A 27,974-nucleotide genomic window follows, 5' to 3' on the forward strand; every position below is an offset into this window, starting at 1 on the left:
GCACATAAACATTTTGCACCATAACCTGGTTGATCTTAATTTTATTAAATGTAAAACCGAAGTACAGCTGAACCCTCTGTAATACTAGGGACCTCAAACAGATCTAATTTACCAGGGAAGCATATAGATACCACAGAAATCCCCAAAAGTCAGTTTCCCTTGCTTGTGAGAATCTAAAAAGTATACTGCTGTGTGAAAAGTAAGAAATTGTGAAAAAAGAAAGAAAAAGAAGATTAACTGCATTTGAAGCTACTCACTCAGTTTTTTAATTCACTCATTTCAAACTGATGGTATCCCTTCAATCTTTCATTTAAAAATGACTCTTTCCAGTGCTGATTGTAAAGAGACACTCCGTTCATGTTTGGATGGCTAAGCGGATTCAGTGTTATCTTCCAAGGGAAGACAGACAGCTCTAGTGTGTCTCCTATTGTTCATAGCTTTGACATGCTGCCCTAGGGTGGAATTAGCAACACTGTTGTCATGTACACAACTATGAATCCCTCAAGTTTATCACACAGCTTTGGAAAGCTTCTAAGAGAAGCTGGCTTAAGTTATTCGCAGACAAACTTCCAAAACAGGCTGAAAGAATAAGTGTCCCTTCAAATTTTTAATCCTACTACTAGCCACAGGCTATGAAAGCTGGACTCTTCTTGGGGAATCTAAAGACAGCACCTTTCCCAGGAACTTGATCTGGTGGAGGACTAAGAAGCTCAACAGAGGATTGCCTAGACCAGTGGTTTTCAAACTGTGGGTCGTGACCCATTACTGGGTCACAGAATGTAAGGCACTGGGTCGCGATGGCTCTGGTCCCATCATCATCGCCGCTGCCTAGCTAAGGCACGCGCTGTGCCCCATAAGTGGCCAGCAGCAGGCCCAGCTCCTAGGCGAGGGGCGGCCCCATGGGGCTCCACACACTGCCCCCACTCTGAGCACTGGCGCGGTGCCTGTGGGCAAGAGCCACCTAGGATCCGGACCTACTGCTGGCTGCTTTCAGACATTTACACAGTCTGCAGTGCCAGGACAGGTGGGAAGCCTGCCTCTGCACCCTGGCTGCACTGCTGACCAGGAGCTATCAGAACTGCGCCCCAACCCCCAGCCCCCTCCTGCACCCCAAACTCTTCATCCCTAGCCCCACCCAAGCCTGAACCCCCAGCCCTGACCCCTCCCACCCCCTGCCCCAGTCCAGAGCCTCCTCCCACACCCTGAACCCCTCATACCCAGCCCTCACCCCAACCCTAAGCCCCTCCCACCCCCCAAACCCATAATCCCCAGCTCCACTGGGTTGCAGGCATCAATTTTCTTCAACTGGGTCACCAGAAAAGAGGTTTGAAAACCACTGGCCTAGACCACACTGTTAGGTATCCAGCTCCCATTGTTGCTACCTCTGGTTCAGTTTCAGTCCTTAAAATAGCTGATGCCTGGTTTAATAAAAAAAAAAGATTTCAATCCCGGCTGTTAAGCATTTTTCTACTACTGAAGTTGCACAGACAAGGAAAGCTAAAAGGAGGAAATCAATTGCTATGTACTACTGCCTTTAAATCAAGATGGAAATGTTGAAATGAGATTTACAACTGTGAAACTAAAGGTAATCTGGCTTACTTATTTTCTTTGATACTTAGATATAATTTTTTACCACCACCACCACCACGGTCTGTCAAAAAACAAGCATTTAAGTTTCATGCTTAAAACTGCACTCCAGGTAAGACCTGGAGGGTGACAAATACAAGGAAGCGGATCAGAGATGCTTTACTTTTGTCCACAACTTGGGAGAATGGATTTTACTAACCTGAGAATGGGTGAAACACACCCTTAGATTTCCTTCACTTGCCAACTCTTTCAAAAATGAGCAACATCCCCACTTCTCCCCACCAATTAAATTCAGGAGCACTAGTGCCAACCAACCACTTCACTTCTGTTAAATTTTGGAACTGGTCCTATTTGCAAGTATTAGGGGATGTGGGGTGGCCAGCTAGATCAGAGTCCAAAAGGAAAATCAGAGCTCTTCTCTTTAACACCAATTTATCCAACAAATGCACAGCCTTGCAATTAATAACTTCATTGAGAATCCACTTCAACTCAAAGTAGTTCTGTAAGTAACAATGATAGTTAAGTAGATTCCAGAAGAGTTCTCTCTCAGCCACATACAGAACTCTCCTGCTATTATTTATATAGTCTAGCATAAGTACACTAATTCAAATGTTTTCTAAAGGGTACCTGACTTTATGAGAGACCTTGACCAAGAATAATATATGCTGTGACAATAAATTAATGTTTGTCACGTGCTCAGATACAGTGATAACCAGCATAGAAAACAAATATAAAAAGACCCCAATAGCTAGTTTTCTTGCAAAAGATTCAATCTTAGCAGCAGATTTTAAAAGCATTTTCCTATTAAGCTGTCAATTTATGAAATAAAGTATTTGGTTCACTTCAACGCATACTCCTGAAAGTACAGAAAAGGAACTCCTGAAAATTGTAATTGGAACTAAGGGGATGAGGTAGCAAGAGAGATCCAGGCATTTCCCAGGAAATATTTCTGGGCCCTATTTCATAAAGTCTTCATACAAGTACGAACTAAATCATGGCTCTACAACCCATCAAAAAATGCACACTCATTGATGCTTTACAAGAAATTCAAGCTATGATGAAAACTGAAATATGAAAACAAAAAAGGCAAACAGTTGTGACTTAAAAAAAGGTTAGACTAACGTGGCCCCCACAAATTGCAGTTTAAGACCTGCAATTTATACTATTTACCAAAAGTTATTACAGAAAGAACATAAATTCAGTGTGCCCAATTTGTTTGTTTTGCAAGATCAGCGAGCCACCTTGAGTTGCTGTGTGAAATATCTGGGGACTGCATTCTTCTATGCACACTTACTGAACCTCAGACACAGGATTCTGGAAAATTCCACCTTTCAAACTGAATAATTTAGTATAAACTTCTCGGGCACTTGGTCACAAAACAGAAAAGGGAATATGCCCAAATACATTTGTTAGTCTCTAAGGCGCCGCAAGTACTCCTCCTTCTTTTTATATTAACTAGTGTTTTATGCTGACACTGTGATTCATACATCAACACGGTAGGATACAGAATACTTCCGTACTAGCTTGTCCTCCTCACTAGCAGAAAACCCTTCCCCCACGGCCAATGCATACACCTCAGTGCTTTACATTTCCGTTGAGCTCTCTTTAAAACAACCACATCTGCCGTAATGGCTAAGAACCCCCAGAAAACTGAGCTCTGGAATTAAACTTCAATTCTTAACAACAGCCCAATCTGTCCACGCCGACGAACCAAAGGAGCAGCGGCCGCAGGGGAGACGGACCCCTTTACCTCGGGGGGGGGGGGGGGGGACGCTCTCCGAGGGCGGAAGAGGAAACACCTGCAAATGGCCCTCCACAAACAGCGGTCGCGGGGCCTGTGGCTCTCCCGCCTGCGCAAGCGCCCCGCCCCAAGGCCCTCCAGGGACACGGGGGCTACAGCCCCGCCAACACCACCGCCCTAGCAGGGCGGCGATCTCAGGTCTCCCGCATCCCCACAGCGAGACGAGACGAGACACGGCGCGGCCTCCCCGGCCCCGCAGGCCCGGTACCTGTGCTGTCAGCCACATTCCCCACAGAGGTCGCCATCAGGAGAGACGCCGGGGCTGCGGCTGGGCGGGCGAGCCTCGGGCTGAAGCTCTGGGGCTCCCCGGGCGCGGCGAGATCCAGTCAGGCGCGAACAAGCCACCGAACAACAGCCTCTCCGAGCTCCCCCTTCACACTAAGGCGGCGGCTCCAGAAATGGCGGCAGAGGCGGAGGAAGCTACACGGCCAGGGCATATGGCTCCTAACGGACCTATTTCTTTCCACAAAATAGTCCGAATAAGCAAAGGAAGTCCGGATGGTATAGAATCCTAGCCGACACCAAATCCAATTGCGGAGGATGAATTTGTTTCTGGAAATAACTCGCCTCCTTTCGATGGACTCCCTGATTAGGGAGCCATAGACGCTTATACAATGTACCGCTCACCTCGTTATCCTTCCGCGTGAGACCATTGCGACAAATGATATCTCAGCGCGCATGCGTCAGGCGCTACCACCTTCTCTCACCAGCACATGGCGCCCGCGACCACTCCGGGTGCGCGTCAAGGAGAGACGCAGGGCCGTGGCGCGTGCATATTGGAGCGCGAGCCCCGCCCCGTAGGTGCCCCGCGCTGGGAGCACGCACCCGATTTCCCCCTCCCCCCCGTATCCCCGGACAGACCCTGCTGCAGGGGGCGGCGGGGCGAGCTGGACTCGAGTCTCGTTGCGTGGCCCCCAGGAGAAAGGCCGATGGGAAGAGAAGAGCGCTGCCCAGCACAGGGCACGGGGAGCAGGGCAGCCACTCTCGTGTTCACAGTTGTGAAAGTGAGATGATTTTGGTGTAAATTAATCTTTGAGGGAGGGTGGGCTGCCCACGCCCAGCCCCTCCTCATACTAGGGAATCGCTTATTTTCTGTAAAATACGTGACTACCTTGATCACTCTAGCCCCAGACCATACCATATAGCAGGGGGCGGCAACTTCTAGGACCCTGGCGGGGCGAGCCAGTTTGTTTACCTGCCGCGTCAGCTGACCGCAGCTCCCACTGGCCTCCGTTCGCCATCCCAGGCCAACGGGGGTGGCTGGAAGCCGTGGCCAGCACATCCCTTGCTGCTTCCCACCACCCCCGTTGGCCTGGGACGGCGAACCGGAGCCAGTGGGAGCCAACGCCGCAGGTAAACAAACTAGCCCAGCTCGCCAGGGTGCTTACCCTGGCGAGGCGCCTGCCAGAGGTTGCCAACCCCTGCCATATACGTTCAGCCTCATTAATACTCTCTCACACTAACACTGTTTCAGCTGAAAGCCTGTGATGTTTCACAAAATGAGCATTATAACCTTCTTACTGTTACAAATTTATTTCAAATACATTAACTACCAAACTGTAAATTAAATAAATGAAGTAACTTACATTAAAACAAAATATGTCACTATCAACTCAAAGATTGACAATTTAAATACACAAGTCAGGAAATTCAACATGTATGATTCTGGTTGGATTTGTAGCTGCTACAAGAAGGGATTTTTCCAAGTGCAATATAGGTATTTTGAAGGAACTCAATCGCTAAGTACTCACTTTGTAGTAGCTAAACACATCAGATTTTAAATTTCACTTTGAACACAATCTAGTCTTCTTTCTTCTGTCCCATACATGGAAGAGCACCAACATGCTTACGTGACAAGGATGGTTATGAAATCACAAGTGGACTGAGACCTACTCTCACAAAAGGCTAAGCGACAGTGGAACAGAAACCATCCTATAATGAAGTAGCATATAAAGAATTTATCTGTATTTTTATTTTAAGGATTCATCCAATGACCTATATAACAGAGACACAAGGAGGCTCTATAGCACTTCCTAAATGGTTCTATGCTTTCTCTTCATTTGATTAAGACAAGAAAGTGAACTCACTCCCAGATATTTTAAAGCACAAGGAAAGCCCAGAGAAATTCCTGTGCAACTCCTGGATGAAGACTTGGGTTAGCAATTATGGAATTCCAGGACAAACTATAACTTGAGCAAAGAGCTTCAAAAGACCTGTTCTCCCTGTGAATTAAGATGTTCAAGGCCGTTAAGCAGTTCTCAAGAGACCTACAAACCAGTTGTAGTAGAATTCCAGGGAACACATTCATGGGCTGATGGATCTGACTCATTTTTTTCTGAATATTTGGGGTACACTTCAGAAAATATAAAGGACCATGCCCTTCTCTTTAATAAAGGGAAAAGATCTGCTTTAGATGTTAAAAAATGCTTTAGATGTTAAATTTACTCAGACTTTTGTAGAATATTTCTTCAATTGTTTATTTCTTATATAAATGTATGAGCTGGTTAACTGAGTCATATCAAAGGTCAATGTAAGGTATTTAAACACCAGCCTAATATTTGTAAGAAGTTTTCAGTGTATATCTGAAAAAAAATGAAGGAAAGTAAACCAGATTATAAAACCTGTAGCTGGCTTCAGTAACTAGAGCTCCTGAACTGCTGTGCAGGTCACAGCAAGTTATCTTTGTCTAAATCTTGTCATTCACAATTCAGATAATTTAATAATAAATATACAACAGAATTCTACTAAAATTTAAGTTATACAAGAAAAATAAGATGCTTCAAATTAACAGCGCATAGTCCCTTAGTACAAAAGAGTATGAGGGAAATTAATTCATCTGAATCCAGACCACGATTGCTACATCCCTCAGTAACTGAGGGCGTCTGGGCAACTCATTCATCTGAGTCCAGGTCACTATCTCCTGCAATGGAATGAAAATCCTCACTATCTTCCTCATCCTCTGAAAGATGAACCTGACTTAATACACTTGGCCCACATCGCTGTTCCTCCTCCTCCTCCTCCTCTTCAGAGATCTCATACCCTCCAATGCTGCTAAAGCTGGTATCTCGTGTGTTGGACTTGGGATCTGGCTCCTCATAGCTGCCATAACTAAAAGAAAGAATGGAATCTCATTACACTGACATTTTCAGCTTATTTACATCAACAACATTTTCTACTTAACCTCTTACAAAAAAGAAAAAAAGAAAAAAAAAAGTCTGGTGACCTGCTCAAAAGTGCCAGGACTTGGGTAGCTGAGAGATTCCCTTACAGCCTGCATTCCTACCCCATCCCTACATTTCTGTATTATTCTCAGTTTTGATTACCTGATATTACTGTCCTCCATAACATGAGAGGTCTCTCCGCCATCTCCCTCAAAGGACATCATACTCTCTTCATTCTCCATACCCATTCGTGTGTTCTCTTGAAGGACATGAGGTTGTTTGGGTCTCATTGCACTGGGCTCCACATCTGAATCACTGCCACTTTCACTCAGCTGGATAGCTGTGCAACAAACAGAAGAGGCCTGCTTATTAATTTTGACAGAGCTTTTATACCTTGTGGATTGATTTGCATCCTTTTGTAGTCCGCTGAAAGGATACAATACTGGCTGGTTTTCCAGAATAATTTTTCCTTTTACAAAAGCCATCTATCTTCCACACAGTATCTTACCTGCCATTCTTGCACCAAAATAATTACCTCTTCTTACTCATCCATCCCACTGTGTGTATCAGCCAACCTATTTGTGCAGCTTCAACAGTCCCCTTGTCTGGTCCTTCATAGGACGATCCAATGTTCCAGCTTTCCTATCTAAATCTCATTTGTGCTTGCACCAGCTGCCCAGCCCACTCCACATGTCCCTCAGCATTACATCTAGCCACAGGCCTTTTCTCTTCCAAGCTTCAGAGTTCCACCATCTGAATCATGTGTGAACACCCAACTCTCTCTCCTGCCCACACTTAGCATTCACTGCTACTCCACTTCATCTTAACTTTCATCTAAATTAATCTGGTTCTCTCTTTCTGCTCTTGACATCTCCTTTGTAACTGGACCATAACAATCTGTACTTTGTAACCAATATACAAATATACAGTGTCCTGTATACCTACAAAAGCTGTAGTGTATGCTACTATAATTGAAGGGTATGAAAATTGTCTGGGTTTGGGAACAACTGATTCCTGCTCAGGGCTGTAATTTAAAGAGCCAGGACTTACATGAAAAGGGATTATCGCCTTCTTCATCGCTCCCTTCATCATCATCCTCTCCATCTGACATAAGCAAATCTTCATAAAGAACACTGGCCTGGGGCTGTTGTGCTGAGCCTTCTTCTTCATCAGCAAGGTCACCATCCCCATCTTCAACTTCCTAGGTCACACAGAATGGGAATGGCATAGATCAAAGTTCATATATAAGGCTGCTGCCATACTTGACATATTGACAATATACTCAGTCATTTGTTTTTATATTGACAGTTTTATGACTTCAGATAAGTATCTGATTAGTCACTGCTGTGGATTCTGATGTCAGAGTGTGCCAGACCCAGCAAATTTCCCCTGCACTGTGGAGTCTTCTACCATGAGGATGCAAGTGGACTACAGATGGGATTTCTGTATATATACTCACTGGGGCTGGAGTCTTAGGTTTCCCATCCTCATCCTCATCAAACCCTTCAATATCTACGTCAGAGTCTTCCTCGCCCAGCCTACCTCGTCCCTGGTGTATCTGAATGAGGAACAGAAATAGCAATACCATTGAGGAAGGTACCAGCGGTGACTGACACCACAATGAAAAATCCACCCATGGAACAGGGACTCTTCCTAAGTATTCCAAGACCACTTAGCATTGTCTGCTACCTGGCTTCTCTTGCTCTACTCCTCCTAAGGAGTCCAAGAGAAAAAGACGGTTACTCACCTTTGTAACTGTTGTTCTTCGAGATGTGTTGCTCACATCCATTCCAGTTAGGTGTGCGCGCCGCGCGTGCACGCTCGTCGGAAACTTTTTACCCTAGCAACTCCAGTGGGCCGGCAGGTCGCCCCCTAGAGTGGCGCCGCCATGGCGCTCGATATATACCCCTGCCGGCCCACCCGCTCCTCAGTTCCTTCTTGCCGGCTACTCCGACAGTGGGGAAGGAGGGCGGGTGTGGAATGGATGTGAGCAACACATCTCGAAGAACAACAGTTACAAAGGTGAGTAACCGTCTTTTCTTCTTCGAGTGATTGCTCACATCCATTCCAGTTGGGTGAATCCGAAGCCATACCTAGGCGGTGGGGTCGGAGTGAGAAGTCGCGGCATGGAGCACTGCAGATCCGAAGGCCGCGTCCTCTCTGGACTGCTGGACCAGGGCGTAGTGGGAAGCAAAGGTGTGGACCGATGACCAGGTCGCTGCCCGACAGATTTCCTGGATGGGCACACGGGCGAGGAAAGCCAGCGATGACGCCTGCGCCCTGGTAGAATGCGCAGTCACACGGCCCGTAGGAACGTGGGCCAGCTCATAGCAGGTCCTGATACAGGAAGTTACCCATGAGGATAACCTCTGCGAAGAAATGGGAAGCCCCTTCATGCGGTCCGCTACTGCCACGAAAAGCTGGGGGGATTTGCGGAACGGTTTGGTCCTCTCCACATAGAATGCGAGAGCCCTACGGACATCAAGCGAGTGGAGCTGTTGCTCCCTGCCTGAAGAGTGAGGTTTCGGGAAAAAAACTGGGAGGAATATCTCTTGGTTGACGTGGAAGGCTGAGACCACCTTGGGGAGAAAGGCAGGGTGTGGCCTCAGCTGCACCTTATCTTTATGGAAGACTGTATACGGGGGGTCTACCGTGAGAGCCCGGAGTTCCGACACCCGTCTAGCTGAAGTAATAGCTACTAGAAAGGCAGTCTTCCAAGAGAGATAGAGTAGGGTGTTCCGTACTCCGGGGAGGAAGGAAGCCGTGAGGTGAATGGAGTGGGCTACACAAAAGTCCCAGAGTCGCATCGCCTCGTGACATAGGGGAGAGGATCTGGTACCGCCCTGCTTGTTGATATAGTACATGGTCGTCGTGTTGTCGGTAAACACCGCGACACAACGACCCCGAAGCTGGTGACAGAACGTTTGACAAGCAAGGCGGACCGCTCTCAACTCCCGCATGTTGATGTGCAGCTTCACCTCCTGCGGGGACCACAGGCCCTCTGTTCTCAGGGATCCCAGGTGGGCCCCCCAGCCGAGATCTGAGGCATCCGTCGTTAGGGACACCGAGGGCTGGGGTGGGTGGAATGGGAGCCCCGCACACACTACAGACTGGTCTAGCCACCAGCTGAGAGAATCCAACACCCCCTGGGGGATTGTGATCAGCATGTCTAGTGGTTGCCTTGCCGGCCGGTAATGTGCGATGAGCCACGACTGGAGGGGCCTCATGCGGAGCCGAGCGTAACCAGTCACAAATGTGCATGCTGCCATGTGGCCTAACAGGGTTAGACATGTCCGTATTGATGTTAAGGGGGCTGCCCGCAATCGCAGAACGATCGCCGACAACGCCTGGAACCTTGGCAACGGCAGAAGGGCCCTGGCCACAGTGGAGTCCAGGACGGCCCCAATGAACTCCACCCTCTGCGCGGGGAGCAGGGTGGACTTGTCCACGTTGATCATGAGGCCCAAGGTAGCAAACAGGCCGGTGATCCTGCGGACGTGGCTGCAAACCTGTAGCTCCGACGTGCCCCGAATTAACCAATCGTCTAGGTAAGGGAACACGTGGATACGACTGCGCCGAAGATGTGCCACAACGACGACCATGCATTTTGTGAATACCCTCGGAGCCGTAGAAAGGCCAAATGGGAGGACTGCAAATTGGTAGTGAAGGCGGCCCACCACGAATCGAAGGAAACGTCTGTGGTGTGGCCATATGGCAATATGAAAATAAGCGTCCTGCATGTCAAGGGCGGCATACCAGTCTCCCGGATCCAGGGATGGGATAATGGTCCCCAGGGATACCATGCGGAACTTCAACTTCACTAGGTACTTGTTGAGCTCTCGCAGGTCGAGGATAGGCCTGAGGCCTCCCTTGGCCTTGGGGATCAGAAAGTAGCGGGAATAAAACCCCTTGCCTTTCTCGTTTTCCGGAACCGCCTCTATAGCTCCTTTGTTGAGGAGCGTCTGTACCTCCTGCCGAAGGAATTGCTCGTGAGAGGGGTCCCTGAAGAGGGACGAGGAAGGGGGGCGGGAGGGAGGAAATGATACAAACTGCAGGCGGTATCCCGTCTGCACCGTGCGTAAGACCCAGCGGTCCGATGTTATTTGGGTCCACGCCGGGAGGAAAAACGAAAGGCGGTTGGAAAACGGGGGGGAAGGATCCGTGGGGGAAACTGTTATTGCGCACTCGGGCGCACCTTCAAAACGAAGGCTTGGGCCCAGGCGGGGGCTTGGAGGAGCTTTGATTCTGCCCCCCTTGGTTCCCCGACTGTCTACGCCTTCCATTCCTGCCGCGGCGCCTATTAAGATCCTGCCGCTGGCGGAACTGGGGGTATGGCCTATGCTGCTGTTGCTGCTGCGGCCGGAAGGGCCTGCGCTGCGTTCCCAGCGTGTGCATCCCGAGGGAGCGCATAATGACCCGATTGTCTTTAAGACTTTTCAGTCTGGGGTCTGTCTTTTCTGAAAACAGGCCCTGGCCTTCGAACGGGAGGTCCTGGATGGTGTATTGGAGCTCCGGTGGAAGGCCAGAAACCTGAAGCCAGGAGATGCGGCGCATCGTTACCCCCGAGGCGAGGGTACGGGCAGCCGAGTCTGCAGCGTCCAAAGAGGCCTGTAACGAGGTTCGTGCAACCTTCTTGCCCTCGTCAAGAATCGCCGCGAATTCTTGACGAGCCTCTTGTGGCAGCAGCTCTTTGAACTTGTCCGCTGCCACCCATGAGTTAAACGCATAGCGGCTAAGAAGGGCTTGCTGATTTGAAACCCTGAGCTGAAGGGCCCCAGCCGAATAGACCTTGCGGCCGAGGAGGTCCATACGCCTGGCCTCCTTGGATTTGGGGGCTGGGGCTTCCTGTCCGTGGCGCTCCCTCTCGTTCACCGACTGCACCACCAGGGAACACGGTGTCGGGTGAATGTGGAGGTACTCATAGCCCTTGGAGGGGGCCATGTACTTCCTTTCGACGCCCCTCGCCGTAGGGGGGATGGAGGCCGGTGACTGCCAGATTGTATTGGCGTTGGCCTGGATCGTCCTAATGAAGGGTAGGGCGACCCTGGTGGGAGCATCGGATGAGAGGATGCTGACGATGGGGTCCTCGATCTCAGAGACCTCCTCGGCTTGCAGGCTCAGATTCTGTGCTACTCGCCTAAGGAGGTCTTGGTGTGCCCTGAGATCTAGCGGAGGAGGGCTATTGGAGGAAGCGCCAGCCACCGCTTCGTCGGGAGAGGAGGATGAGGAGACCCCTGGCAAGAAAGTGTCCAGTGAGGGGTCCACCTCAGCCCTCGCCTCTGTCTCAGGAGCAAGACCAGGGTCTTGCTGCTTCGATCTTTCCTCTCCATCAGGGGAGGGAGGGGGGCGAGACAACGACGCCTCTGGCACCCTGTGCTCCGCCGTTGCAGGCCTAGCAGGAAGCTGTTGGGGGCCCTGGGCTTGATGGTACGCCCAGGGTGTCCAAAACCCCCACTGCTGCGGACCCTGGTCCTGTTGCGGAGGGTCCTGGAATAATGCCGCTTGTCTGTCGGTGCCCAGCGCATATACGCTGTCCGCTTGTGATGACACCGACGGCTGTCTGGAAGGCCATGGCGGGGCCGACCGCGGCTGATAAGAGTCTCCGCGGTCCGGCACCGAAGATCTTCTCGGTGCCGGGGATCGGTACCGGGAGTCATACCAGCGCCGGGATCGGGACCGAGTTCTGTCTCGGTGCCGGGATCTGGACCGGTACCGGCCACTGCTTCGGTGCCGGGATCGGGACCGGGCCCTGCCACCGACGCGGTGCCGGGAGGTCGACCGGGACCGGGACCTGCCACCAGCTCGGTGCCGGGAGGTCGACCGGTGCACTGAATGACGGCAAGACTGGCTCCTAGAGTCACGGTGCCGGTATCGGCGGCTGGAGTCAGACCGTGACCGTCTGGAGGTCGATCGGTGCCGCGAGTGCGACCGGTGCCTCCGAGGGGAGCGGTGCCGGGACTGCGAGCGGCGGCGGGATCTCGAGCGACCGTGGCGTCGGGACCTCGATCGCGAGCGTGAGTCCCGAGACGGCGCCGTCATCATGGGCTTGCCCCTAGATGCTACCCGCACCGGAGGTACCGGGGGTGGCGGCTGAGTTGACTCAGTCAGGGCAATGAGGTCCCGTGCCGAGGCGAAGGTCTCTGGAGTGGATGGGACCAATAGCTAAACCCCAGATCTTATGGGGGAGCTCAGCGGGACCGGACTCGACGGACCCACCGGGCCCGGAGTCGACGGTGCCGGTAGCGCCGCGGCAGATGTCGATGCCGGGCGCTCCATTCGAGTCTGCCTGGCTGGAGTTGCAGACTTTGATGGTCTTGTTTCTGCACCCGGTGCCGGGGAAGGTCGGTGCCGGGGAGTCTTTCCGGTGCCGGTGCGATCCGGTGCCGGCGTAGAGATCACGGCCTGCGAAGCTGCTGGGTCAAGTGCCGCTTCCATTAGGAGAGTCCTGAGTCTCTGGTCTCTCTCCTTCTTTGTTCTGGGCTTAAAAGCCTTGCAAATGCGGCACTTGTCCGACCTGTGCGATTCCCCCAGGCACTTTAGACACGCGTCATGAGGGTCGCTGGTTGGCATAGGCTTTTTACAGGCCGCACATTGCTTAAAGCCCGGCGAACCAGGCATGAGCCCGGTGCCGGGTGCCGGGAAGGGCTACAGCCCAGACCGGCTAACAACTATGTACAAAATTATTTACACTACAAACTAATTAACTAACTATACTTAACCACTAACTAACAACGGTAGTAACAAGGAGAGCTAGGGACGTGGAGGACAGCAATGCCGTGCTCCACAGTTCCAACGACCGACACGGCGGTAAGAAGGAACTGAGGAGCGGGTGGGCCGGCAGGGGTATATATCGAGCGACATGGCGGCACCACTCTAGGGGGCGACCTGCCGGCCCACTGGAGTTGCTAGGGTAAAAAGTTTCCGACGAGCATGCACGCGCGGCGCGCACACCTAACTGGAATGGATGTGAGCAATCACTCGAAGAAGAACTGAGGGTTTAAAGCCTGGACTTCTCTGCTTTCCTAGCTACTCAGAGTGGGCCACTAGACCTTAAACTACAAGTTTTCCTAGGACATTTTCATAGGCAGTCAGCAGCCTCCAGCAGACCTTTTGTTAGCCATATGGGCTGAGGAGGAAGTGCTGCACTCTTGGGGACAGAATCAACTCCCACATGTACTAGACACTGCTCACTAGGAAGCATTTTCAGAAGAGCAGATAGCAATGATAGACTATATTCTACAACTGAACTCTGATATTCTTAGTCTGCTGAGTGGGATGCCCCTCACAATATCTGCTGCCGCCTCACTCTGCCCACTTCCTTTCCTTTCTTTCTGCTTAATGCCGTTGTCCTCCTTCATTTTCATACTCACGCTCCTATTAATACATCCCTGTATGCCATTCCCCCCTTAGTCCATCTCTGCCCCCGTATGAAAAAATAAAACCAAACAGGTGCCTGTCATCATCCTGACCACTTTGAATGTGTTTTCTCTCTTTTTTGTTGTTGGCTTTCAAGGCTTCTCTACACTACAGAACCTTGGCCAATATTTTTAGGCCAGCACAACCTCCAGTGTAGATGCAGAATAAGCCAGCAGAAGGAGTTCTACCAGCATAGCTATACCACCTCCACAAACAATACAGAAGTATTCTTCCATCAGCATAGCTGCATCTACACCAGGGTTTTTATAGACATAGTTATGTCGACCAATGGATGCAATTATTTCATACTCCTAGACAACATAGCTATTCTGGCAAAATTTTGGCCTGTAGACCAGGCCTCAGAGAGCAGTACCTGTCACTTCCTATGTGTCTGTACAGCACCCAGCATATTGGTGCTACAAAAAAAAAAAAAAAAAAAAAAAGAAAAGAAAAAAATCTCCAAGACCTACTGAATACTTTTTTTCTGTGCCCTAATCAAAACTAAAGAGGGACTTAACATCAGGCCTTTGTAGCATGAGTCACCATGTGTCCATCCTGAGTAGTACAAGTGAGGGTCTCTGGCCCTAGACAGATTCTCTCTCAGCCGTAGGTTTTCACCAGTTCTTATTACCAGTTGTCTCTTTTCAGTTTTTCCTTCTTCACTGTAGCAGCCAAGACGCAGGAAAGAAAGCAGCTCTCTCAAAGGCTGCTCTAACAACTGACTGTTCCTCTGCCTCCACAAAGCCCCACATTTCACTAATCTTGTAGCCCTGTTATAACTATGTCTCCATGTATCATATGATTCCGGTGTAACACCAAAAATCCCATCCACTACCAGAGCAAAGAGAGCCTTTTAACTTACCAACTTCTCCCTCCAAGGAAAGGGGGAAAAGAAAAAAAAAAAAATAAATCAGTCGTCAGACTCTGCTCCCCATTCTTGAGATAGAGAGAACCTTTTTAACCGCACCTAGCTCCACCTCTGCCAGGAAAAGCCACAAATGTGTCTTTGTCTTCTGTGACCCACAAAGCTAATCACCTCCTTCCAACAAATTACTACTTCTTCCTAGGTCTCAACCACATGAAAAATGGGAGATTTCTGACCTGTGTCCCCCGCTTCTCTGGGGTAGTGGTAGGAGTATCCATAGCAGACAAGTTGCTCTCATCTTGATAGACTGAAGCATCACGTGACATACTGAGAGAGGTGTTGGTATCATACAAATCTGGTGGCTAAAGTACATGAGAAACAGGAGACGTAACTTTCTCAGGAGCTGGAACAAGACTTTGGAACTCTACCACAAGAGATAAGAATGACCCCGGTGTTCATCATTTTCAGAACTAAACACAGAATACATTTGTTTGACCTGGCTCTCATTATTAAACACCTTATAATTAAACTAAGCAATTTACTCCTAAGGAAAAGTGAGAAAAAAATATTTTTACTTAAAAACATGCATACTACGTGAATGGGCACAATATAAAGACAGGACAAAAAATATTTAGAATCATGTTAAGGCATGGTTAAAAAAAACAACACCTCTACAACTTTTTGGTTATTCTTATGTGAACCATCTAATCACTAAATTGGAAAGAATTCAGAAAACAGAAATGAAAGGAAAGAGAGGTTACTTACCTGTACAGTAACTTGATTTATTCTAGCTGTTTGGTCCCTATGGGTGCACCTCTGTAGGATGTATGCGCATGCACTCTCTATTGAGATAGTGAATAGCAGTGTCTGCGACTGTACAGAACAGCACTTGTGCTCCCATGTAAAAGCACAGAGGCAGACTCCCAAGCAGTATCTCAACATGAAGGTAGATACTGAGGAGGCAGATCCAAGACACTTTGGAGGACTGTGTCAGGCTCTGGACTCAGGTATGACAATGTAATATTTGGTGAAGGTGTGAACTGAGGACGAGCTTGCAGCCCTGTAGATTTCTGGTATCAGGCCATCTTTAAGGAAGGCTAAACAAGTAGACTGAGCCCTAGTGGCTTGGGCTGTCACTCTATGAGGAGGGATGCATCCCAGCTACTTCAAGCATGTCAAGATACAACCAAAAATCTACTTTGAAAGTCTGAGTGGAAATTGGCTGACACTTCCCCCTTTTGGCAAAGGACACAAAGAATCTGGGAGAGGCCGAAAGGTCTCTGTCCTGTAAAAGTCGAAGACTAGGGTCAGAAGAGTAGCTTCCTCTCTCAAGGCATGAGGATTTAAAATACTGGCAAACAAATCCCTTGATCGATATGAAATTCTGACAAGACTTTAGCGAGGACATGGACGCATTGTGACCCTGTCACAGCAGAAAGGTATGATGGGTCTGCAATTATTCTCCTAAATTCTCCCTCTCTTTTGACTGAGGTTATGGCTATCAGAAAGGAATGTTAAGGGAGAGAGAACAGGTATTGGTTCAAACAGGAGTTTTCTTAAGGCGTTGAGAATCAGATTAAGGTTCTAAGGGAAGCAGGGTTCTGGACAGAGGGAAATCAATTATATAAGCCCTTAACGACTTGGACCATGTATGGTGGGAAAAGACTGAAACCCCTTCTATAGATTACTCTGGCTGAGCTCATTGACAGACTTCGTGCCATTAAGTTCATTAGTAATCCAGAATCTCTGAGAGTGGAGCTTCTGAGGTTTGCAAAGAGCAGGGAGAGCATCAGAAATTGAAATGTTTCCACTTCTGCAGATAAGTTTTGTGAGTTGTAGATTTTCTGCTTGTCAAAAGGACTGACTGAACATTGGTTGAACAATTTAACTCTATGCCCGAGAATCACTGAGGAGCTAAGCCATTAGTTTCAGAGATGAAAAGTTGGGATGGATCCCTGAGTTCAAGGCAGAGAGGCATAACAACAGGGAGATAAAGTAAATCCGAATACCTTACTTGTCTCAACCAGGAGGCTGCTATCAGCCCTCGCTCCTTCAAGGTAGCACCCTGGAACCTCCATATTCATTACTGTGATATGATTTTGGTATGTTTTGTACAATGCATGTCCTGTGAGGTATCATTTAAAAAAAGTCTTGATCTGTTGAGCCTTATTATCCTGTTGAATTGTGTGTTACCATTGTATCTGAAGTTATGAAGTTTTGTTATGTGTATGTTACTGAAATATACTGTGAGGTTGGGAGATGCCCACAGCCAGCCTTTCAGTTACAACAAAGGAGCACCTTGTAAGACAGACTTATACCAGAACCAGACATACATATGATGATGGCCCATCAAGAAGAATCCACTCACCCAGAAACTTCTTAGAGAGGGCACGTACACACTGGGGACTACCTGACCCCCACATCACCATTTGGCCTCTCTCCTCCCCCATCTCAACACCTGGAAAATCATTTGGAAGACAAAAACTTTGAATTAAGGAGACTGGTCCCAGGCTCAGAAGGAAATACAGCTTACATATTAAGAACTGTGAGCATCCTATAACACAGGGGTGGGCAAACTTTTTGGCCCGAGGGCCACATCGGGGTTGCGCAACTGTATGGAGGGCCAGGTAGGGAAGGCTGTGTCATAAACAGATAGCTGAAAGCAAGAAAGCTACTGTTGTCATAAACAGATAGCTAAGGGTTAATGTTCTTTTACCTCTAAAGGGTTAACAAAGGGAACCAAACACCTGACCAGAGGACCAATCAGGATTTGAAAAAGTCTTGTTTCCTGATTGGTCAGGTGTTTGGTTCCCTTTGTTAACCCTTTAGAGGTAAAAGAACATTAACCCTTAGCTATCTGTTTATGACAGGCTGTGCCTCCTCAAACAGCCTGGCCCCGGTCCCCTATCCTTCCCCTCCCACTTCCCGCCCCCGACTGCCACCCTAAGAACCCCAACCCATCCCCCACTCTGCTCCTTGTCCCCTGACCATCCCCTCCTGGGACCCCTGCTCCCATCCAATCCCCTGCTCCCTGTCTTGACTGCCCCGACCCCTTATCCACACCTCTGCCCCCTGACAGCCCCCCGGGATTCCCACCCCCTAGCCAACTGACCTCTGCTCCTCATCCTCTGACCACCCCCTCCCGAGACCCCCCCCACCCCTAATTGCCGCCCTGGGATCCCACCCCCTTATCCAACCCCCCCTGCTCCCTGTCTCCTGACTGCCCTCCTGACCCCTATCCACATCCCTGCCCCCTGACAGGCCCCCCAGGGACTCCTACTCCCAACCCTCCCTGTTCCCCATCCCGACCGCCCCCCTCAGAACCTCTGCCCCATCCAACTGCCCCCTCCTCCCTGACTACCCCCTAGGACTCACCGCTCCCTTACCCAACTCCTCCACTCCCCGCCCCCTTACCAGCAGCAGGAGCTCGCAGCCGCGACACCCAGCCAGAGCCAGCTGCACTCCCCACGCTGCCCAGTGGGAGTGGCAGGCAAGAGTGCGGCCTGCGCAGCGGCATGGCTGCGGGGGAGTGGGGACCACAGGGGAGGGGCCAGGGACTAGACTCCCCAGCCGGGAGCTCAGAAGCCGTGCAGGACGGTCCTGCAGGCCGTAGTTTGTCCACATCTGCTATAACATCTAGTAGGTTGAGAAAAGCTGTTTGATTCAAATCTTGCTTAGTTTGTTAAAGTTAGAATTTAGACTATGATTTTATTTCCTTATGTAACCAAACTTTGATATTTTTGTCTTCTACTTATGATCACTTAAAATCTATCTTTCTGTATGAATCTGTTTTATATTTTATCTAAAACAGAGAATCTCAGCTCAGGTTAACATGGGCTGTTGAACATCCACCACCCTTTGTTGGAGTGGCAAACTAATTAATGAACTTGCACTATGCAAGGGAGTCTTGAGCAGTATAAGACGGTATATTTCTGGGGTGCCAGGCTGGGGTGATTTGCTGGTGCCTCTCTTTGTATAATTCTTGAGTGGCTTAAAGAGCCTTCATACAATTTAGCTGGGTGCGGGGTCTCCACATGGTGATCATAGCAGCACCTGGAAGGGTTTGCTGCTTGTCACTGGCACACTATTGTGAGAGACAGCCCCGGCTGAAGAGTTAAGGAGGCACAGCAATGCCACAGTGTCAGTTTGTACCCCTGGGATCCCGTCAGAGTATACAGCAAGACGTAGGGCCAAGGTACTAGCAGGACATCTCCCAAAGAGCTATGGCTGTATCGTCTGTTGGAGCAGAAAAGGCAACATTTCACACTGGGTGGGACTGCCAAGAGGTCCACCTTCAGGAGGCCACAGATTTGACAGATGCTGTGGAAGACGGAGCTGTTGAGCTCCCACATAGGGTCCCGATAGAAATTCTTGCTCAGAGAGTTTGCAGCTATGTTCTGAAGGTCCAACTGATAAACTTTAGAGAGTTCTGTGTGACGGGACATGCACCAGTTCCACAGTCTTAGCAATTCTCTGTACAAGGACAGGGCTCTTGCTCATCCTTGTTTGTTTGTGTAGTACATAGCTACCCTATTGTCCAACATTATCCTTACAGAGTATGCTGTAAAGGAATTGCTGTCAAACATAGAAGATTGTCCTTAGCTCCAGGATACTGATGTGGAGTGATATCTCTTGGAGCCTTTTGCCCTGTTGTGCTGTGGCTCTTTGTAGATGTGCCCCACAGCGCAGGAGAGACACATCTGGTGTGAGGATTTTCAAAGGTGGCAGACATGAGAATGGGGTTCCCACACAGACCTTCAGTGGGTCTTTTCACCACCTGAGAGAGGAGTCTACTACTTGTGGGGCACTGTGATTCATTTAGAAAGACCATCTGTTTAGGGTGTACATAGTCCTTAGTCAAGCCTGATGACATCTGAGGTGCAGTCTCGCACACAGCATAACAAACATGGATGCAGACAAGTGGCATAGGAGTTGTAGGCAGGCCCTTCCTATTGTTTAGAGGCTGTGTTGTAGAGTAGAGATCAGGCAGGACATTGTGGAAAATCTTTCCTTGAGCAGGTACACCCTGACAGTTAGCGAGTCTAGTGTGGCTCCAGCGAAGTCTATCCACTGGACTGGTGTTAACGGAATTCTTTAGATTGATATGAAGGCCCAGGGACTGAAATAGGGCAAGGATCTTGGTGGTTGCTGATTGGGTTTCTTGGGCATAGTGGTCCCTGAGAAGCCAGTTGTCCCGATATAGAAAGACTGATGCCCCACTGACACAGGTGGATGGATTCCGCTAGATAGTTCATTGAGTTCTGGAGGGCCCTAAAGTTGTCTGTATGGGAAGGCTGTTGTGGCATTACCAGGTCTGGGAAGGAGGAGGATGATTTGGTCAAAAGGGGAGAGCCTTCTTCATTCTGTGGGTCTCACACCTCCTGGGTCTCCTTGGGTATGAGGGAGCGCATGGTACCAGTGGGCGAGTCTATAGTGCCTGTGACTTGCAGTACCATCAAGTACTCTTGCTGGTGTTTCCTCCAAGGTGCTACCCTATAAAATTGGTTGCTGTAATGTGACAAGGTGGTTGAGTAAGCCCAATGGGAAGGGTCCCCAAGGGTATTCATGCCTGAAGGATCTAGGACCTATGCTGAGCTCTGCAAAGTCCTTCTCAGGGTATGTTCCTAGAGGAGTGTGGTGGAATGGTCTCAAAAGAGCCCTGCATGGAGACCTCAGAGTCTGAAGATGTGTCATCCCGAGATAAAAGGGGGGTGGGGCAGAAGAGGGCTTGAAGCATCAGTGCTGGAGGCAGTGGATCAGATCCACAAGGGACCATTCTGATCTCCTCGATAGTACAGGCCATAAAACTTCCCCAGAATCATTCCTAAAGCAGATCTCTTAGAAAAACACCTAATCTTGATGTGTCTTGGTGTCTAGAGGCATCAGATGTTACCCAGTAGGGGCTTTTCGGTGCTGTTTACCTGAAGATCTCTGCAACTGGGGCTTCTTGGGCAGTACCAGGGCTTCAGTACCCATGTCAGCCAGAGCCTTGGCAGTACCCATTTTGGAACACAGGGTCTCCTGAGAGTCAGCTCTATAAGGTGATATACCCCTCATTTGAGCTTCAGACGTCACTGTAGTTGCCTGAGAGGTTGAGGCCAATGTGCCTGGTGGGAGGGAGGAATCAACCCCATTGAAGCTATAGAGCATCCCATTAAGAGGAGCTTCAGTCTAGCCTCTCTATCTTTGTTTCTCCAAGATACTGGAGATAGAGTATCTACTGCTATGGGAAAAAGACCTGAGGAAGGAAGCACAAATGCGCTATAACTAAGAAAAATGTAACTAGGCAAATAAAAGCTAAAATAAAATAAACAAGGGAAGTACACAAGGTGGGAAGTAGCTGAAAGCAGCAGACACCACAATTACTCCATCTCAAGCCACAGACAGTTGAGAAGAAACTGGAATAGCGACTGATCTATGCTTCCTTATATGCCCTTGCATGGGAGCATGAGGCTGTGCTCTGCCCAGGCATGGACCTGCAGACATGGCTATTTACAGTTTCTGACTGAGAGCACATGGGCATGCACACATCCTATGGTGGACCACCCATAGAGACATAAAAAAAAGACAGTTACTCGCCTTTGTAATTGTTGTTCTTCGAGATGTGTTGCTCATATCCTTTCCAGTTAGGTGTGCGCGCGTCGCGTGCATGTTCGTCAGAAGATTTTTACCCTAGCAACACTCGATAGGTTGGCTGGGCACCCCCTGGAGTGGCGCTGCCATGGCGCCGCCATGGCGCCGGATATATACCCCCTGCCGGCCCAACCGCCCCTCAGTTCCTTCTTGCCGGCTACTCCGAGAGCGGGGAAGGAGGGCAGGTTTGGAAAGGATATGAGCAACACATCTCGAAGAACAACAGTTACAAAGGTGAGTAACCGTCTTTTCTTCTTCGAGTGCTTGCTCATATCCATTCCAGTTAGGTGATTCCCAAGTCTTACCTAGGCGGTGGGGTCAGAGTGAGATGTGGCAGAATGCAAAACTGCTGAGCCAAAGGCTGCATCATCTCTTGACTGTTGAACCAGAGCATAATGCAAAGCAAAGGTGTGGACCGAGGACCAGGTAGCTGCACGACATCTCCCCTGGATAGGTACATGAGCCAGGAAGGCGGCAGAGGAAGCCTGAGCTCTGGTAGAATGCGCAGTGATGTGGTTTGGGGAAACATGAGCCAAATCATAACAAGTGCAGATGCACGCCATCACCCAAGATGAGATCTTCTGAGAGGAAACAGGTAGGCCTTTCATTCGGTCTGCTATCGCGACAAAGAGTTGGGGCGTTTTACAAAACGGTTTTGTCCGTTCAATATAAAATGCGAGCGCTCTACGGACGTCCAGGAAGTGCAACGGTTGCTCCCATCACATTGAGTGTGGCTTCGGGAAGAAGACCGGGAGAAAGATATCCTGGTTAACATGAAAGGCCGAAACCACCTTAGGGAGGAATGCCAGGTATGGTCGCAACTGCACCTTGTCCTTGTGGAACACAGTGTACAGCGGATCCACCGTAAGAGCCCTAAGCTCGGAGACTCGTCTGGCCGATGTAATGGCTATGAGGAAAGCTGTCTTCCAAGACAGGTATAGTAGCGAGCAGGTTGCTAACGGCTCGAATGGGGGAGACATAAGTCTTGTTAAAACCAGGCTGAGGTCCCACGTCGGGGCTGGGTGGCATACTTGAGGGTATAAGCGCTCCAAGCCCTTGAGGGACCTCGAAACCATAGGGTGTGAGAACACGGAACGACCACCTTCGCCTGGGTGGAAAGTAGAGATGGCTGCCAAGTGTACCCTCAGTGATGATACTGCTAGCCCCTGCTGTTTGAGAGACCAGAGGTAGTCCAAAATAGAGGGGATCGAGACCTCAGTGGGAGTAAGATTAAGCATTTCACACCAGCAGGAGAAATGCTTCCACTTGGCCAGGTACGTTGACCGGGTGGAAGGCTTCCTGCTACCCAGAAGAACTTGTCGTACTGATTCAGAGCAACATAACTCTGACTGGTTTAGCCACGCAGCAGCCACGCTGTGGGGTGAAGAGCCTGCAGGTCCGGGTGGCGAAGCCTGCCGTGGTCCTGAGTTACGAGGTCTGGGTGGAGAGGCAGGGTAACTGGATTGGCTATCGACAGGTCGAGCAACGTGGTGTACCAGTGCTGCCTGGCCCACGCTGGAGCGATCATGATGATGCACGCTCTGTCCCTACGGAGTTTCAGCAGGACCTTGTGAACCAGCGGGAAGGGTGGGAAGGCATAAAGGAGCTGGCTCTTCCACAGCATCAGGAAAGTGTCCGAGATCGATCCCAGGGAGAGATCTTGGAAGGAGCAGAACATCTGGCATTTCCTGTTCTCGCCGGAAGCAAACAGGTCTATGTGGGGAAATCCCCACTTCTGGAAAACAGAATGAATAACGTCCAGGTGGATTGACCACTCATGAGACAGGAAAGACCTGCTGAGTCGATCCGCCAGGGTGTTCCGAACACCTGGGAGAAAGGACGCTACCAGATATATCGAGTGGGCTATGCAAAAGTCCCAGAGCTGGATGGCTTCCTGACAAAGGGGGGAGGACCGTGTCCCTCCCTGTTTATGTAGTACATGGCCGTTGTGTTGTCTGTAAACACTGAGACACAACGGCCTCGCAACTGTTGCTGGAACGCCTAGCATGCCAGGCAAACTGCTCTCAGTTCTCGGACATTCATGTGTAATGCCAGCTCCTGAGAAGACCAAAGGCTTGAGTACGAAGGTGACCGAGGTGAGCACCCCAGCCGAGAGATGACGCGTCCGTCGTCAGGGACACTGAGGGTTGGGGCAGATGGAACGCCATTCCTGCACACATCAGGGAGGGAGTTAGCCACCATTCTAGGGAGCCTAGGGTGCTCGGGGGAATGGTGACTATCGTGTCTATTGGGTCCCTGCCCGGGAGATATACCGAGTTGAGCCAAACTTGGAGAGGACGGAGGCGGAGCCTGGCGTGTTTGGTTACAAATGTGCAGGCAGCCATGTGACCCAGGAGACCGAGACAAGGGTGAGCCAAGGTCGTCGGGAAATTCTGTAGACCTTGGATGATTGTTGCCATTGCCTGAAACCACGGCTGTGGTAAGCAGGCTCTGGCTAGATTGGAGTCCAGGGTAGCTCCTATGAAGTCTAACCTCTGCATGGGAACCAGAGTGGATTTTTCTATATTGATCATCAGGCCTAGACGTATGAATAGGTCCTTGACGATGCCCACATGCTGAGTGACTTGTGTCTCGGAGGCCCCTCGGATGAGCCAATCGTCCAGATACGGAAAAACATGTATCCGACGTCAGCGGCGACTACGGCCATACACTTCGTAAATAAACTTGGGGTTGTAGAAAGGCCAAACGGCAGGACCGTAAACTGGAGGCACTGATGGCTGGCTACAAAGCGGCGGTATCTCCTGTGCGGAGGAAAGATGGCGATGTGAAAGTACGTGTCCTTCATATCGAGGGCGGCATACCAGTCTCCAAGATCCAAGGACAGGATAATGGTCCCCAGGGACCCCATGCGGAACTTAAACTTTATCATAAACTGGTTGAGTCCTCGCAGGTCTAGGATAGGTCTGAGACCTCCCTTCGACTTGGGGATTAGGAAATAACGGGAGTAAAACCCCTTGCCCCTTTCATCCATCGGTACCTCCTCTATAGCTCCTATGGCGAGGAGTGTCTGCATCTCTTGTAAGAGGAACTGCTCGTGAGAGGGGTCCCTGAAGAGGGACAGGGTTGGAGGGCGGGGTTGAAATAAATTGGAGGTGGTACCCATACTCCAACTGTGCGTAGGACCCAGCGATCTGAAGTTAACTGGGACCACGCTGGGAGGAAGTAGGAGAGAGAGTTGTAGAAGGGAGGAGAGGGATCCTGGCCTGTAACTGGTACGCCGCCCTCGGGCGCACCTTCAAAAGTTCGTCTTTGGTCTCAGTGGTGGTTTCAAGGGACCCTGATTTTGGCCCCCTTGGCCCTCTGTGACCACCTCGGCTGCGCCGCCTGCCAAAGTCCTGTCTTTGTCTAGGCACAGAGTATGGACGGTGAGGCTGGGGACAGAAAGGCCTGCGTTGGGTCACCGGCGTATGCATGCCAAGAGAGCGCATTATGACCCTGTTGTCCTTCAGGCTTTGCAGCCTGGGGTCAGTCTTTTCCGAGAAGAGGCCTTTACCATCAAATGGCAAGTCCTGAATGGTATACTGCAGCAACGGTGGGAGGTTTGAAACCTGAAGCCATAAGATGCGCCTCATGGCAACACCCGAGGCCAGAGTCCTGGCTGCTGAGTCTGCTGCATCCAATGAGGCCTGGAGGGAAGTTCTGGCCACCTTTTTCCCCTCCTCCAAGAGGGCAGCGAACTCTTCGCGGGAGTCTTGAGGGAGAAGCTCCGTAAACTTACCCACTGCCACCCAGGTGTTATAATTATAGCGGCTAAGCAAGGCTTGTTGATTTGCCACCCGGAGCTGTACGGACCCTGCCGAGTACACCTTGCAGCCGAGTAGATCCATTTGCCTAGCCTCCTTCGATTTCGGGGCTGGCGCCTGCTGGCCGTAGCATTCCCTCTCATTAGCGGACTGGACGACTAGTGAGCAGGGAGGAGTGCAAGTACTCGTACCCTTTAGAGGGCACCATATATTTACACTCGACTCCCCGGGCCGCAGCAGGGATAGAGGCTGGGGACTGCCATACAGTATCAGCATTCGCTTGGATGGTCCAAATAAACAGTAGGGCCACTCTAGAGGGGGCATCCGCCAATAGAATGTCCACTACTGGGTCCTCTACCTCCGGGACCTCCTCCACCTCGAGGTTCATATTGAGTGCTACCCTCCTTAGGAGGTCCTGATGAGCTCTCAGGTCGATTGGAGGAGGGCCCGAGGAGGATGTTCCTGCCACCGCCTCATCTGGAGAAGAGGAAGAGGAGATGCCGGCGACGAGCAGGTCCTGTGTGGCCTGTTGCTCTTGGGCGATCTCCTGCTCCAGTGGAACCTGGGAGTCTGGTGGGTGAACTGGGGCTTCCTCCGCAGCAGTCAGAGGGGGACAGCTAACCGTCGCCTCTGGCACTCGGTGCTCTGATGAGACAGAATGGGACGGAACTACTGGTACGCCTTGGGCCTGGTGGTATGCCCAAGGTGTCCAGAAAGACCACTGATGGGATCCTTGGTCCTGGGCCTGGGTCTCTTGGAAGACTCTGGTGGGCACATCAGAATCGCGGTCCTGAGCATAAGAGCTGTCCGCGTGGGACGACACTGATGCGTGTCCGGATGGCCATGGAGGTGCTGAAAAGCCCTGGGCAGAGTCTCTGTCTCTAGCAGACCTTGCCCTGCTCGGCACCAGGGATTGGTACCGGGAAGCATATCAGTACCAGGAATGAGATCAGGACCTGTGACCGGAGCGGTACCGGGAGGTCGACCGAGATCTCGAGGCTCGACGTCGGGAACAGCTACGGGAGTCACGGTGCCTGGAGCGGTGCCGGGAGCACCAACCGGTGCCGCGAGTGCGACCGGTACCGAGGAGAACGGTACCAGGACTGCGAGCAGCGTCGGGAGCGGGAGCGCTGACGAGACCTGGAACGTCTGCGGGACTGTGATCGTGAACGGTTCCGCTCTGCTGGGCAGACAGAGGATGGTCTTATCAAGGCAGGCTTGCCGATAGACTGTATTACCCGCACCGGTGGTGCCAGGGGTTGAGGCAGCGTCGACTCTGTCATGGCAATCAGATCCCTCGCTGTTGAGAATGTCTCCAGCGTGGATGGAATAGTAAGCTCAACCACGGCTCCCGCCGGGGAGCTGACAGGCAACGGACTCGACGGCCCTCATGGGACCGGAATCGACGGTGCCGACGTTGTCAGTGCCGTGGCAGGTGCCAGTGCTGGGTGATGCGACTTAGATGAGCTCTCTGGCTGTGGTGCAGGTGGCACGGAAGCAGCAGGAGTCTTAGGCTTTCTTGAGGAGAGGTAGCAGTGCCGAGTTGACTTCGGTGCCGGCGATGGCCAGTGCCGAGAGGCCTTGGCAGTACTGGCGCAATCCGGTGCCGAGGAAGTGCTTCTGCCCGCTGATTGACCAGCGCTCGGTGCTGAAGGCGGAGGGGTAAGAGCCACCTCCATGAGGAGCTGCTTTAGCAGAAAGTCCCGCTCCTTTTTTCTTCTCAGCTTAAAAGCCTTGCAAATGCGACACTTATCTGTCAGGTGAGATTCCCCGAGGCACTTAAGGCAGGAGTCGTGTGGATCTCCTGTCGGCATCAGCTTATGATAGGCCGAGCACGGTTTGAAACCCGGTGAACCAGACACGGGCCCCGGCACCGGGTGTGGGGAAGGGGCTAATCCCCAAACCCCTCTTAACTATACAGTAACTATGAACAATCAAAATTAACTGTAACTATATAACTTTGAACTATATACACAAAAAAATAACTAGAGAACTACGAGTAGCTACAGAGTTGGAGGTCAGTAAAACAGCACTCCACTGTTCCTTCTTACTGCCCGTGTCGGTCGTTGGAACTGAGGGGCAGTTGGGTTGGCAGGGGTATATATCCGGCGTCATGGCGACGCCACTCCAGGGGGCGCCCAACCGACCCACTGAGTGTTGCTAGGGTAAAAATCTTCCGACGAACGTGCACGCGGTGCACGCACACCTAACTGGAATGGATATGAGCAAGCATTCGAAGAACTAACTGAAACGTCCGAGGGGGAAAAATGACATTTTCTCCCCTCCTCTGACCAATCAAGGATTATTTTCAGTTGTACATTTACTGTCCAATTGTGTTTTAAGTGTCCCAAGGGATGGTGCTTCTATGACTTCGTCTGAAAGACTGTCCCACAGCCTGACACATCCTACCATCAGAAAGTTTTCCCTGATATTTAGCCTAATTTCTCCCCGCTCCTAATGCACTCATTACTCCTAGTCATACCCCCTTGTATGACCCTAAACCATTCCTGTCTCTCTTTTGGAGGATTACACCCATAAAATACTTGTCGCCCGTTATCCTTCTTTCCCCACAGACACACCTTAGGTTTAATTTGCATAAGCAATGACTATTTAACTTCAACTTTTATTTTCAGTAATCTGTCCCGGCCCTTCATTTTTTCTGAATTTCCATTGTCTGGGTGTCCAGAAGTAAATGCAATATTCCAGGTAGACCCACCAGACTCACTGTGACATACTGAACCTCAAAG

At 50.5% G+C, this 27,974-nt stretch overlaps 2 protein-coding genes across 6 annotated transcripts in view; both read right to left on the reverse strand.

The window, feature by feature from the left end:
- OGT (O-linked N-acetylglucosamine (GlcNAc) transferase) overlaps positions 1–3,812 on the reverse strand; it is a 91,014-nt gene extending 87,202 nt beyond the window's left edge. For both annotated transcript variants that reach the window (XM_050964896.1, XM_050964895.1), the window contains exon 1: positions 3,597–3,812. In XM_050964896.1, coding sequence (XP_050820853.1) covers positions 3,597–3,633 — 37 coding nt within the window. In that variant the 5' untranslated portion in view covers positions 3,634–3,812. The remainder of the gene's footprint in view (positions 1–3,596) is intronic.
- Positions 3,813–4,902: 1,090 nt separating this feature from the next.
- The window catches only part of TAF1 (TATA-box binding protein associated factor 1), a 132,554-nt gene continuing 109,482 nt past the window's right edge, over positions 4,903–27,974 (reverse strand). For 2 of the 4 annotated variants that reach the window (XM_050964887.1, XM_050964886.1), the window contains 5 exons: positions 15,067–15,192; positions 8,009–8,107; positions 7,600–7,750; positions 6,712–6,889; positions 4,903–6,496 (listed from right to left, as the gene is read on the reverse strand). In XM_050964887.1, the coding sequence (XP_050820844.1) occupies positions 6,280–6,496; positions 6,712–6,889; positions 7,600–7,750; positions 8,009–8,107; positions 15,067–15,192 (771 nt within the window). In that variant the 3' untranslated portion in view covers positions 4,903–6,279. The remainder of the gene's footprint in view (positions 6,497–6,711; positions 6,890–7,599; positions 7,751–8,008; positions 8,108–15,066; positions 15,193–27,974) is intronic. The other 2 variants (XM_050964889.1, XM_050964888.1) reach the window with 1 other exon arrangement.

This window comes from Gopherus flavomarginatus, chromosome 8 (assembly GCF_025201925.1).
Source record: "Gopherus flavomarginatus isolate rGopFla2 chromosome 8, rGopFla2.mat.asm, whole genome shotgun sequence".
Taxonomy (NCBI): Eukaryota; Metazoa; Chordata; order Testudines; family Testudinidae; genus Gopherus; species Gopherus flavomarginatus.